The 14,915-nt window shown below is 46.1% G+C and overlaps 1 protein-coding gene across 4 annotated transcripts in view; it reads right to left on the bottom strand.

Annotated features, from left to right (window-relative positions):
• The window catches only part of MAB21L3 (mab-21 like 3), a 113,968-nt gene extending 99,778 nt beyond the window's left edge, over positions 1–14,190 (bottom strand). For all 4 annotated transcript variants that reach the window (XM_077299334.1, XM_077299333.1, XM_077299336.1 and 1 more), the window contains exon 1: positions 13,999–14,190. In XM_077299334.1, the coding sequence (XP_077155449.1) occupies positions 13,999–14,046 (48 nt within the window). In that variant the 5' untranslated portion in view covers positions 14,047–14,190. The remainder of the gene's footprint in view (positions 1–13,998) is intronic.
• Between the last annotated feature and the right edge of the window lie 725 nt (positions 14,191–14,915).

Genomic DNA, 14,915 nt, shown 5'->3' with positions numbered 1-14,915 from the left:
AGGTCCTTTGGATACCAACCTTGCTGGAATAGGAGCTTGTGAGTGTTGTGGTTCTACAGCTGAATCCTCATTCCTGGTGCCTTACTCTGCTGTGCGGTGCATTGCAGCAGAGAAAGCTAAGTGTGGTGTTATTGTTTCATTGTCCCTTTGTTGTTTGTAACTTCCCCTGTGCTGTATTAGTGCAGCGGTGGGACCAGTGCTCTCACCTGCCAGTTCCCTACATAGGGATTAGAGCAGGGCAAGGGAGGGACAAGGTATCCTGGTCGGCGACGGGTTGAAAGAACCCGTATAGGGACGGTTGCAAGATCAGGGCACAGCCTCAGGTGAGTGCAGGAAGTGCCCATTCCCCGTTTCCTACCGACAGGGCCCACCGTTGTTAAAATGTACCCTTGTGTGTTTTGCCGTTTTGTGACCGACCACCCCCCAGGTCGTGTCACACCAGGACAGTCACATCGTGACAGTAGTACTTTGCATTTTTCCTTGTTAAAAACCATTCTGCTAGTTGCTGCCTACTGCTCTAGACTCTATGCTTCTTTTATACATCCTAGAACTGTTTGCTTTTTTGCTGCTGCATCACACTGTTGACTCATGTGCAGTCTGTGATCTATTAGTATATCCAAGTCTTTTTCACACGTGCTGTTGCTTAGTTCTATTCCTCCCATTCTGTAGATGTAATTTTCATTTTTCTTGCACAGATGTACAATCTTGCATTTCTCCCTGCTAAATACCATTCTATTAGTCGCTGCCCTTTGTTCAAGCCTATCTAGATCCTTCTGAATCCTCTGTCTTCTCCAGTGTTACTATCCCTCTTAGCTTTACATCGTCTGCAAATTTGATTAGTTTACCTTCAGTTCCCTTATTTAGATCATTTATAACAATGTTGAACAACACTGGGGCCAGGAGAGAGCCTTGTGGTACTCCACTTGTAACACTGGGGCCAGGAGAGAGCCTTGTGGTCCTCACTTGTAACATTGGAGCCAGAACAGAGCGCTGTGGTACCCCACTTAAAACACTTTAGATATGCAGCCATTTATTATCACTCTAAGTACGATCACTGAGCCAGTTATGAATCCACCTAACCGTAACCTTGTCAATCCCATAATTGGTCATTATTTCAATAAGGATAGTATGAGATACTTTATCAAATGCTTTGTTGAAGTTGAGATATAGTATATCTACTGTATTTCCCTGATCCACCCAGTCAGTGAAGGAAATTAGAATAGTCTGGCATTACTTATTATTATTGTACATTTTTATAGCTCCATTTATTCCATGGCGCTTTACATGTGAAAAGGGGCAAATATAGACAAATGCAACTAAACATGAGCAAAAAACAAGGCACTAACAGGTACATAAGGAGGGAGGACCCTGCCCGCGAGGGCTCAGTCTGCAGGATTTCTATAAACTCTTGGCTCTAGTTAATTACTGTATTCTTATCCAAGTACTTACATACATGCTGTTTAATAGCAGGCAGTGGCATCTAGAGGACAAAGTGTAAAGTGTGACAGAGGAGATAAATTGGGGGAGGTGGGGCAAAGAAGTCTAGAGATGACTGGAAAGGCTTTGGGAACAGTGTAGTCTGTAGCAAGACAGAAGTGTCTGCAGGGGCACAGAGGAGTCTGAAGTAAAATAATGGAGTCCGGGATATAAGAGAAAAAGATCTGTTGGGAACAAAGATGTCTGGAAGAAACTAGGAAGTCTTTGGGGAACAGTGGATTCTGGAGGACGACAGAAAGGTCTAGAGAAAGACAGAATCTGGAGAAGGACAAAATGGTATGGTGGACAAAAGGGTCTGGAGAAAGGCAGATGAGTCTGAAGGAGGATAGAGATGTTTGGAGAAGAGAGGGGAAAATATCTGTCTTTGGGGAACAGAGAAGTCTGAAGGAGAGCAGTGAAGTTTAAAGGAGGACAGAGAAGTCTAAATGAGGATAGAGGAGACTAAATGGCATCAGAGGAGTATGAAGTGTCACACAGGAGGGGGCAGAGGTGTCTAAAGGGTAAAGACAAGTGTCAGAGAATGAAAGGGAAGTTTCAAGTGGACACAGGTCTGGAAGAAATAGAAGTATGCAGTGAACAGAGGGGTTTGGAGAGTACATTGTAATCTGGAGGGGGCATTGGGCTCTGGAGGAACACGGAGTCTGGAGAAGGACATAAGTCTCATAAAAGACTGGTGTTTGGAGGAAATATTGTTTGAAGAGGACAAGTCATAGATAAATGATGGGCAGAGAGCAAAAGGGATAGGAGGATAACTAGAAAGATCAGTAATATTGGAGATGGTAAAGATCAATAATGGGTGAAGGTAAAGGACCTGTGGCAAGCCATAGATCAGTGATGGGTAGAGAGGGTAAAAGGACTGGGGACAGGACATCAATTAGTGATGGAAAAGGGTAAGGAACTGGGGACAGGCCATAGACAGTGAAGGGTGGAGAGGGTAAAGACTCAGGTACAGGACATAGATCAGTGATGGGTGGAGAGGGCAAAGACTCAGGTACAGGACATAGATCAGTGATGGGTGGAGAGGGTAAAGAATCAGGTACAGGACATAGATCAGTGATGGGTGGAGAGGGTAAAGAATCAGGTACAGGACATAGATCAGTGATGGATGGAGAGGGTAAAGAATCAGGTACAGGACATAGATCAGTGATGGGTGGAGAGGGCAAAGAATCAGGTACAGGACATAGATCAGTGATGGGTGGAGAGGGCAAAGAATCAGGTACAGGACATAGATCAGTGATGGGTGGAGAGGGCAAAAAATCAGGTACAGGACATAGATCAGTGATGGGTGGAGAGGGTAAAGAATCAGGTACAGGACATAGATCAGTGATGGGTGGAGAGGGTAAAGAATCAGGTACAGGACATAGATCAGTGATGGATGGAGAGGGTAAAGAATCAGGTACAGGACATAGATCAGTGATGGGTGGAGAGGGCAAAGAATCAGGTACAGGACATAGATCAGTGATGGGTGGAGAGGGCAAAAAATCAGGTACAGGACATAGATAAGTGATGGGTGGAGAGGGTAAAGAATCAGGTACAGGACATAGATCAGTGATGGGTGGAGAGGGTAAAGAATCAGGTACAGGACATAGATCAGTGATGGGTGGAGAGGGCAAAAAATCAGGTACAGGACATAGATCAGTGATGGGTGGAGAGGGTAAAGAATTAAGTACAGGACATAGATCAGTGATGGGTGGAGAGGGTAAAGAATCAGGTACAGGACATAGATCAGTGAAGGGTGGAGAGGGTAAAGAATCAGGTACAGGACATAGATCAGTGATGGGTGGAGAGGGCAAAAAATCAGGTACAGGACATGGATCAGTGATGGGTTGAGAGGGTAAAGAATCAGGTACAGGACATAGATCAGTGAAGGGTGGAGAGGGTAAAGAATCAGGTACAGGACATAGATCAGTGATGGGTTGAGAGGGTAAAGAATCAGGTACAGGACATAGATCAGTGATGGGTTGAGAGGGTAAAGAATCAGGTACAGGACATACATCAGTGATGGGTGGAGAGGGTAAAGAATCAGGTACAGGACATAGATCAGTGAAGGGTGGAGAGGGCAAAGAATCAGGTACAGGACATAGATCAGTGATGGGTGGAGAGGGTAAAGAATCAGGTACAGGCCACAGACAGTGAAGGGTGGAGAGGGTAAAGAATCAGGTACAGGACATAGATCAGTGATGGGTGGAGAGGGCAAAGAATCAGGTACAGGACATAGATCAGTGATGGGTGGAGAGGGTAAAGAATCAGGTACAGGACATAGATCAGTGATGGGTGGAGAGGGTAAAGAATCAGGTACAGGACATAGATCAGTGATGGGTGGAGAGGGCAAAGAATCAGGTACAGGACATAGATCAGTGATGGGTGGAGAGGGTAAAGAATCAGGTACAGGACATAGATCAGTGATGGGTGGAGAGGGTAAAGAATCAGGTACAGGACATAGATCAGTGATGGGTGGAGAGGGTAAAGAATCAGGTACAGGACATAGATCAGTGATGGGTGGAGAGGGTAAAGAATCAGGTACAGGACATAGATCAGTGATGGGTTGAGAGGGCAAAGAATCAGGTACAGGACATAGATCAGTGATGGGTGGAGAGGGTAAAGAATCAGGTACAGGACATAGATCAGTGATGGGTGGAGAGGGTAAAGAATCAGGTACAGGACATAGATCAGTGATGGGTGGAGAGGGCAAAGACTCAGGTACAGGACATAGATCAGTGATGGGTGGAGAGGGTAAAGAATCAGGTACAGGACATAGATCAGTGATGGGTGGAGAGGGTAAAGAATCAGGTACAGGACATAGATCAGTGATGGGTGGAGAGGGCAAAGAATCAGGTACAGGACATAGATCAGTGATGGGTGGAGAGGGCAAAGAATCAGGTACAGGACATAGATCAGTGATGGGTTGAGAGGGTAAAGAATCAGGTACAGGACATAGATCAGTGATGGGTGGAGAGGGCAAAGAATCAGGTACAGGACATAGATCAGTGATGGATGGAGAGGGTAAAGAATCAGGTACAGGACATAGATCAGTGATGGGTGGAGAGGGTAAAGAATCAGGTACAGGACATAGATCAGTGATGGGTGGAGAGGGCAAAGAATCAGGTACAGGACATAGATCAGTGATGGGTGGAGAGGGCAAAGAATCAGGTACAGGACATAGATCAGTGATGGGTTGAGAGGGTAAAGAATCAGGTACAGGACATAGATCAGTGATGGGTGGAGAGGGTAAAGAATCAGGTACAGGACATAGATCAGTGATGGGTGGAGAGGGTAAAGAATCAGGTACAGGACATAGATCAGTGATGGGTGGAGAGGGTAAAGAATCAGGTACAGGACATAGATCAGTGATGGGTGGAGAGGGTAAAGAATCAGGTACAGGACATAGATCAGTGATGGGTGGAGAGGGCAAAGAATCAGGTACAGGACATAGATCAGTGATGGGTGGAGAGGGTAAAGACTCAGGTACAGGACATAGATCAGTGATGGGTGGAGAGGGCAAAGAATCAAGTACAGGACATAGATCAGTGATGGGTGGAGAGGGTAAAGAATCAGGTACAGGACATAGATCAGTGATGGGTGGAGAGGGTAAAGAATCAGGTACAGGACATAGATCAGTGATGGGTGGAGAGGGCAAAGGATCAGGTACAGGACATAGATCAGTGATGCGTGGAGAGGGTAAAGAATCAGGTACAGGACATAGATCAGTGATGGGTGGAGAGGGTAAAGAATCAGGTACAGGACATAGATCAGTGATGGGTGGAGAGGGTAAAGAATCAGGTACAGGACATAGATCAGTGATGGGTGGAGAGGGCAAAGGATCAGGTACAGGACATAGATCAGTGATGGGTGGAGAGGGTAAAGACTCAGGTACAGGACATAGATCAGTGATGGGTGGAGAGGGTAAAGAATCAGGTACAGGACATAGATCAGTGATGGGTTGAGAGGGCAAAGAATCAGGTACAGGACATAGATCAGTGATGGGTGGAGAGGGTAAAGAATCAGGTACAGGACATAGATCAGTGATGGGTGGAGAGGGTAAAGAATCAGGTACAGGACATAGATCAGTGATGGGTTGAGAGGGTAAAGAATCAGGTACAGGACATAGATCAGTGATGGGTGGAGAGGGTAAAGAATCAGGTACAGGACATAGATCAGTGATGGGTGGAGAGGGCAAAGAATCAGGTACAGGACATAGATCAGTGATGGGTGGAGAGGGTAAAGAATCAGGTACAGGACATAGATCAGTGATGGGTGGAGAGGGTAAAGAATCAGGTACAGGACATAGATCAGTGATGGGTGGAGAGGGCAAAGAATCAGGTACAGGACATAGATCAGTGATGGGTGGAGAGGGTAAAGAATCAGGTACAGGACATAGATCAGTGATGGGTGGAGAGGGTAAAGAATCAGGTACAGGACATAGATCAGTGATGGGTTGAGAGGGTAAAGAATCAGGTACAGGACATAGATCAGTGATGGGTGGAGAGGGCAAAGAATCAGGTACAGGACATAGATCAGTGATGGGTGGAGAGGGTAAAGACTCAGGTACAGGACATAGATCAGTGATGGGTGGAGAGGGCAAAGAATCAGGTACAGGACATAGATCAGTGATGGGTGGAGAGGGTAAAGGATCAGGTACAGGACATAGATCAGTGATGGGTGGAGAGGGCAAAGGATCAGGTACAGGACATAGATCAGTGATGGGTGGAGAGGGTAAAGAATCAGGTACAGGACATAGATCAGTGATGGGTGGAGAGGGTAAAGAATCAGGTACAGGACATAGATCAGTGATGGGTGGAGAGGGTAAAGAATCAGGTACAGGACATAGATCAGTGATGGGTGGAGAGGGTAAAGAATCAGGTACAGGACATAGATCAGTGATGGGTTGAGAGGGCAAAGGATCAGGTACAGGACATAGATCAGTGATGGGTGGAGAGGGCAAAGGATCAGGTACAGGACATAGATCAGTGATGGGTGGAGAGGGTAAAGAATCAGGTACAGGACATAGATCAGTGATGGGTGGAGAGGGTAAAGAATCAGGTACAGGACATAGATCAGTGATGGGTGGAGAGGGTAAAGAATCAGGTACAGGACATAGATCAGTGATGGGTGGAGAGGGCAAAGAATCAGGTACAGGACATAGATCAGTGATGGGTGGAGAGGGTAAAGACTCAGGTACAGGACATAGATCAGTGATGGGTGGAGAGGGCAAAGAATCAGGTACAGGACATAGATCAGTGATGGGTGGAGAGGGTAAAGAATCAGGTACAGGACATAGATCAGTGATGGGTGGAGAGGGTAAAGAATCAGGTACAGGACATAGATCAGTGATGGGTGGAGAGGGCAAAGAATTAAGTACAGGACATAGATCAGTGATGGGTGGAGAGGGTAAAGAATCAGGTACAGGACATAGATCAGTGATGGGTGGAGAGAGTAAAGAATCAGGTACAGGACATAGATCAGTGAAGGGTGGAGAGGGCAAAGAATCAGGTACAGGACATAGATCAGTGAAGGGTGGAGAGGGTAAAGAATCAGGTACAGGACATAGATCAGTGATGGGTGGAGAGAGTAAAGAATCAGGTACAGGACATAGATCAGTGATGGGTGGAGAGGGCAAAGAATCAGGTACAGGACATAGATCAGTGATGGGTGGAGAGGGTAAAGAATCAGGTACAGGACATAGATCAGTGATGGGTGGAGAGGGTAAAGAATCAGGTACAGGACATAGATCAGTGATGGGTGGAGAGGGTAAAGAATCAGGTACAGGACATAGATCAGTGATGGGTGGAGAGGGTAAAGAATCAGGTACAGGACATAGATCAGTGATGGGTGGAGAGGGTAAAGAATCAGGTACAGGACATAGATCAGTGATGGGTGGAGAGGGTAAAGAATCAGGTACAGGACATAGATCAGTGAAAAGTGGAGAGGGCAAAGAATTAAGTACAGGACATAGATCAGTGATGGGTGGAGAGGGTAAAGACTCAGGTACAGGACATAGATCAGTGATGGGTGGAGAGGGTAAAGAATCAGGTACAGGACATAGATCAGTGATGGGTGGAGAGGGTAAAGAATCAGGTACAGGACATAGATCAGTGATGGGTGGAGAGGGTAAAGAATCAGGTACAGGACATAGATCAGTGATGGGTGGAGAGGGTAAAGAATCAGGTACAGGACATAGATCAGTGATGGGTGGAGAGGGTAAAGAATCAGGTACAGGACATAGATCAGTGATGGGTGGAGAGAGTAAAGAATCAGGTACAGGACATAGATCAGTGAAGGGTGGAGAGGGCAAAGAATCAGGTACAGGACATAGATCAGTGAAGGGTGGAGAGGGTAAAGAATCAGGTACAGGACATAGATCAGTGATGGGTGGAGAGGGTAAAGAATCAGGTACAGGACATAGATCAGTGATGGGTGGAGAGGGCAAAGAATCAGGTACAGGACATAGATCAGTGATGGGTTGAGAGGGTAAAGAATCAGGTACAGGACATAGATCAGTGATGGGTGGAGAGAGTAAAGAATCAGGTACAGGACATAGATCAGTGATGGGTGGAGAGGGTAAAGACTCAGGTACAGGACATAGATCAGTGATGGGTGGAGAGGGTAAAGAATCAGGTACAGGACATAGATCAGTGATGGGTGGAGAGGGTAAAGACTCAGGTACAGGACATAGATCAGTGATGGGTGGAGAGGGTAAAGACTCAGGTACAGGACATAGATCAGTGATGGGTGGAGAGGGTAAAGACTCAGGTACAGGACATAGATCAGTGATGGGTGGAGAGGGCAAAGAATCAGGTACAGGACATAGATCAGTGATGGGTGGAGAGGGCAAAGAATCAGGTACAGGACATAGATCAGTGATGGGTAGAGAGGGTAAAGAATCAGGTACAGGACACAGATCAGTGATGGGTTGAGAGGGTAAAGACTCAGGTACAGGACATAGATCAGTGATGGGTGGAGAGGGTAAAGAATCAGGTACAGGACATAGATCAGTGATGGGTGGAGAGGGTAAAGAATCAGGTACAGGACATAGATCAGTGATGGGTGGAGAGGGTAAAGAATCAGGTACAGGACATAGATCAGTGATGGGTGGAGAGGGTAAAGAATCAGGTACAGGACATAGATCAGTGATGGGTGGAGAGGGCAAAGAATCAGGTACAGGACATAGATCAGTGAAGGGTGGAGAGGGCAAAGAATCAGGAACAGGACATAGATCAGTGATGGGTGGAGAGGGCAAAGAATTAAGTACAGGACATAGATCAGTGATGGGTGGAGAGGGTAAAGAATCAGGTACAGGACATAGATCAGTGATGGGTGGAGAGGGTAAAGAATCAGGTACAGGACATAGATCAGTGAAGGGTGGAGAGGGCAAAGAATTAAGTACAGGACATAGATCAGTGATGGGTGGAGAGGGTAAAGAATCAGGTACAGGACATAGATCAGTGATGGGTGGAGAGGGTAAAGAATCAGGTGCAGGACATAGATCAGTGATGGGTGGAGAGGGTAAAGAATCAGGTACAGGACATAGATCAGTGATGGGTTGAGAGGGTAAAGAATCAGGTACAGGACATATATCAGTGATGGGTGGAGAGGGTAAAGAATCAGGTACAGGACATAGATCAGTGATGGGTGGAGAGGGTAAAGACTCAGGTACAGGACATAGATCAGTGATGGGTGGAGAGGGTAAAGAATCAGGTACAGGACATAGATCAGTGATGGGTGGAGAGGGTAAAGAATCAGGTACAGGACATAGATCAGTGATGGGTTGAGAGGGTAAAGAATCAGGTACAGGACATAGATCAGTGATGGGTGGAGAGGGTAAAGACTCAGGTACAGGACATAGATCAGTGATGGGTGGAGAGGGCAAAGAATCAGGTACAGGACATAGATCAGTGATGGGTGGAGAGGGTAAAGAATCAGGTACAGGACATAGATCAGTGATGGGTGGAGAGGGCAAAGAATCAGGTACAGGACATAGATCAGTGATGGGTGGAGAGGGTAAAGAATCAGGTACAGGACATATATCAGTGATGGGTGGAGAGGGCAAAGAATCAGGTACAGGACATAGATCAGTGAAGGGTGGAGAGGGCAAAGACTCAGGTACAGGACATAGATCAGTGATGGGTGGAGAGGGTAAAGAATCAGGTACAGGACATAGATCAGTGATGGGTGGAGAGGGTAAAGAACCAGGTACAGGACATAGATCAGTGAAGGGTTGAGAGGGTAAAGACTCAGGTACAGGACATAGATCAGTGAAGGGTGGAGAGGGTAAAGAATCAGGTACAGGACATAGATCAGTGATGGGTGGAGAGGGTAAAGACTCAGGTACAGGACATAGATCAGTGATGGGTGGAGAGGGTAAAGAATCAGGTACAGGACATAGATCAGTGATGGGTGGAGAGGGCAAAGAATCAGGTACAGGACATATATCAGTGATGGGTGGAGAGGGTAAAGAATCAGGTACAGGACATAGATCAGTGATGGGTGGAGAGGGTAAAGAATCAGGTACAGGACATAGATCAGTGATGGGTGGAGAGGGCAAAGAATCAGGTACAGGACATAGATCAGTGATGGGTGGAGAGGGCAAAGAATCAGGTACAGGACATAGATCAGTGATGGGTGGAGAGGGTAAAGAATCAGGTACAGGACATAGATCAGTGATGGGTGGAGAGGGTAAAGAATCAGGTACAGGACATAGATCAGTGATGGGTGGAGAGGGTAAAGAATCAGGTACAGGACATAGATCAGTGATGGGTGAAGAGGGTAAAGACTCAGGTACAGGACATAGATCAGTGATGGGTGGAGAGGGCAAAGAATCAGGTACAGGACATAGATCAGTGATGGGTGGAGAGGGTAAAGAATCAGGTACAGGACATAGATCAGTGATGGGTGGAGAGGGCAAAGAATCAGGTACAGGACATAGATCAGTGATGGGTGGAGAGGGTAAAGAATCAGGTACAGGACATATATCAGTGATGGGTGGAGAGGGTAAAGAATCAGGTACAGGACATAGATCAGTGATGGGTTGAGAGGGTAAAGAATCAGGTACAGGACATAGATCAGTGATGGGTGGAGAGGGCAAAGAATCAGGTACAGGACATAGATCAGTGAAGGGTGGAGAGGGTAAAGAATCAGGTACAGGACATAGATCAGTGATGGGTGGAGAGGGTAAAGAATCAGGTACAGGACATAGATCAGTGATGGGTGGAGAGGGTAAAGAATCAGGTACAGGACATAGATCAGTGATGGGTGGAGAGGGCAAAGACTCAGGTACAGGACATAGATCAGTGATGGGTGGAGAGGGTAAAGAATCAGGTACAGGACATAGATCAGTGATGGGTGGAGAGAGTAAAGAATCAGGTACAGGACATAGATCAGTGATGGGTGGAGAGGGCAAAGACTCAGGTACAGGACATAGATCAGTGATGGGTGGAGAGGGTAAAGAATCAGGTACAGGACATAGATCAGTGAAGGGTTGAGAGGGTAAAGACTCAGGTACAGGACATAGATCAGTGATGGGTGGAGAGGGTAAAGACTCAGGTACAGGACATAGATCAGTGATGGGTGGAGAGGGTAAAGAATCAGGTACAGGACATAGATTAGTGATGGGTGGAGAGGGTAAAGACTCAGGTACAGGACATAGATCAGTGATGGGTGGAGAGGGTAAAGAATCAGGTACAGGACATAGATCAGTGATGGGTGGAGAGGGCAAAGAATCAGGTACAGGACATAGATCAGTGATGGGTGGAGAGGGTAAAGAATCAGGTACAGGACATAGATCAGTGATGGGTGGAGAGGGTAAAGAATCAGGTACAGGACATAGATCAGTGAAGGGTTGAGAGGGTAAAGACTCAGGTACAGGACATAGATCAGTGATGGGTGGAGAGGGTAAAGACTCAGGTACAGGACATAGATCAGTGATGGGTGGAGAGGGTAAAGAATCAGGTACAGGACATAGATCAGTGATGGGTGGAGAGGGCAAAGAATCAGGTACAGGACATAGATCAGTGATGGGTGGAGAGGGTAAAGAATCAGGTACAGGACATAGATCAGTGATGGGTGGAGAGGGTAAAGAATCAGGTACAGGACATAGATCAGTGATGGGTGGAGAGGGTAAAGAATCAGGTACAGGACATAGATCAGTGATGGGTGGAGAGGGTAAAGAATCAGGTACAGGACATAGATCAGTGATGGGTGGAGAGGGTAAAGACTCAGGTACAGGACATAGATCAGTGATGGGTGGAGAGGGTAAAGACTCAGGTACAGGACATAGATCAGTGATGGGTGGAGAGGGTAAAGAATCAGGTACAGGACATAGATCAGTGAAGGGTTGAGAGGGTAAAGACTCAGGTACAGGACATAGATCAGTGATGGGTGGAGAGGGTAAAAAATCAGGTACAGGACATAGATCAGTGATGGGTGGAGAGGATAAAGACTCAGGTACAGGACATAGATCAGTGATGGGTGGAGAGGGTAAAGACTCAGGTACAGGACATAGATCAGTGATGGGTGGAGAGGGCAAAGAATTAGGTACAGGACATAGATCAGTGATGGGTGGAGAGGATAAAGACTCAGGTACAGGACATAGATCAGTGATGGGTGGAGAGGGTAAAGAATCAGGTACAGGACATAGATCAGTGATGGGTGGAGAGGGTAAAGAATCAGGTACAGGACATAGATCAGTGATGGGTGGAGAGGGCAAAGAATTAGGTACAGGACATAGATCAGTGATGGGTGGAGAGGGTAAAGAATCAGGTAATGGAACAAAAGGAGGAGAAAATCCAGCTTCCAAAAATATCAAAATTTATTGAAGATAAAATCCAAGATCCAAAAACATGGTTCACAGGAGAAGAAATGGCAGCATGCATGCTGCCATTTCTTCTCCTGTGAACCATGTTTTTGGATCTTGGATTTTATCTTCAATAAATTTTGATATTTTTGGAAGCTGGATTTTCTCCTCCATTTGTTCCATTGCCTTACGTGAAGACTGCACGTTATCCGGGCTTCCCCACAACAAATGCCTAGTAGGTGAGCTGGTTTTGTCAATTTTTTTTTTTTTTTTTTTCACTTTTGTAAAGAATCAGGTACAGGACATAGATCAGTGATGGGTTGAGAGCGTAAATAATGGCGATCGGCTGATAGATCAGTGATGAGGGGAGAGATAAAGGATGGGGTCAGCAGACAAATCAGGGATATATTAAAAGGTAAAGAATGGGGGACAGCAGATAGATCAGTGATTGGGGAGAGAGTAAAGGAGAATGAAGGTTAGAGGACTCTTTGCATTGTGTAGCTCCATCACTGACAGCTTTCAGATTCATCTCATGCTTGTATGGATAATTAGTACACCCCTCATTAGTGCTCAGCTGGTTTTTGATAGGATAATACAGAAATGTACAGTGCCCTGCGAAAGTATTCGGCCCCCTGGAACTTTTCAACCTTTTCCCACATATCGTGCTTCAAACATAAAGATACAAAATGTAAATTTTTGGTGAAGAATCAACAACAAGTGGAACACAATTGTGAAGTTGAACGAAATTTATTGGTTATTTTACATTTTTGTGGAAATTCAAAAACTGAAAAGTGGGGCGTGCAATATTATTCGGCCCCTTTACTTTCAGTGCAGAAGTTCATTGTGGATCTCTGAATGATCCAATGTTGTCCTAAATGCCTAATGATGATAAATATGATCCACCTGTGTGTAATCAAGTCTCCGTATAAATGCAGCTGCTCTGTGATAGTCTCAGGGTTCTGTATGAAGCACAGAGAACATCATGAAGACCAAGGAACACAACAGGCAGGTCCGTGAAGACCTGAGACTGGGACGGAGATTTGTCTTCCAACAAGACAATGATCCCAAACATAAAGCAAAATCTACAATGGAATGGTTCACAAATAAACGTATCGAGGTGTTAGAATGGCCAAGTCAGAGTCCAGACCTCAATCCAATGGAGAATCTGTGGAAAGAGATACAAACGATCTCCAATAAACCTCAATGAGCTCGAGCTGTTTGCCAAGGAAGAATGGGCGAGAATTTCAGTCTCTCCATGTACAAAACTGATAGAGACATACCCCAAGGGACTTGTAATCGCAGCAAAAGGAGGCACAACAAAGTATTAAGTTAAAGGGGCCGAATAATATTGCATGCCCCACTTTTCAGCTTTTGAATTTCCTCAAAAATGAAAAATAACTAATACATTTAATTCAACTTCACGATTGTGTTCCACTTGTTCATTCTTCACCACAAATTTACATTTGGTATCTTTATGTTTGAAGCCTGATATGTGGGAAAAGGTTGAAAAGTTCCAGGGGGCCGAATACTTTCCCAAGGCACTGTACCTGTGATCTCCAGGACCAGGGAAGGAGAAGATGTCAGGAGTGGGATTAACATTCCATTACAGAAGACAGGGATTGTACATTAATGGAAGGCAGCAGGGAGGATCTCCTGTTCTGTGACCACTGAAGCCACCAGGTCCCGGCTACACACACACACACACACAGTACCGTGTTAATGATAAAATTGTGCAGCTCTTCCTCTGTGATCGCCTTCATCTCCGGCCTGTGTGCACTGCGGTCCACTCCACCTGCGGGTAGCTGCACTATGAATGTGGCTGTGGGATCTGCATGGCTGTGTCACTCCTCCCTCCTGTCCCAGCTTGTTGACACTACAGCGCCCTCGTTCTCCGAGTCTTTACTGTAAACAGCCGGCAATCCAATTGTTTAACTGGTTCCCCCCCCGGACGTGGAAACGTTACCGAGCGTTCTCCCCAGCACACGCTTATAGAGAGGCGCGGGAGGAGCACTATTTACATGTGACGGTTGTCGGGAGATTATTAATTTATGAAGACTTTGCTCTGATTTTCTCCTATATTGTAAACATTCACAAGAGGCCACGTGATAACCACGCACCTGACGATCACCACGTCTGCCATGCCGCCTATCGGCGAGGACATTTTCATGGTTACTGAGCGATCAGTGAGGATACAGTTGATATAATAATTCCACACACCCCTGGGAGGTGCCAGGTTTTTGTCATGTAAAAAAATCCTACCACAAAGAATCATAAGAATTTAATGTCGCCGCAATCTGTACAAATCCTAAGGCTACGTTCACATTTGCGTTGTGCGCCGCAGCGTCGGCAAGGCAACGCACAGCGCAAACAAAAACGCAACAAAACGCACGCTAAAACGCTGCGTTTTGCGACGCATGCGTCCTTTTTTGCCTAAAGTTGGACGCAAAAAAAATGCAACTTGTTGCGTTATCTGCGCCCAACGCTTGCGGCCAAAAAAACGCATGTGTCGCAAAACGCAGCACAATGCATGTCCATGCGCCCCCATGTTAAATATAGGGGCGCATGACGCATGCGGCGACCGACGCTGCGGCGCCGAACGCTAATGTGAACGTAGACTTACTCTTTGCCA

Source organism: Ranitomeya variabilis, chromosome 3 (genome assembly GCF_051348905.1).
Source record: "Ranitomeya variabilis isolate aRanVar5 chromosome 3, aRanVar5.hap1, whole genome shotgun sequence".
NCBI lineage: Eukaryota > Metazoa > Chordata > Amphibia > Anura > Dendrobatidae > Ranitomeya > Ranitomeya variabilis.
The sequence above is the reverse complement of the archived record's forward strand: the minus strand, read 5'-3'. Positions and strand labels throughout refer to the sequence as shown.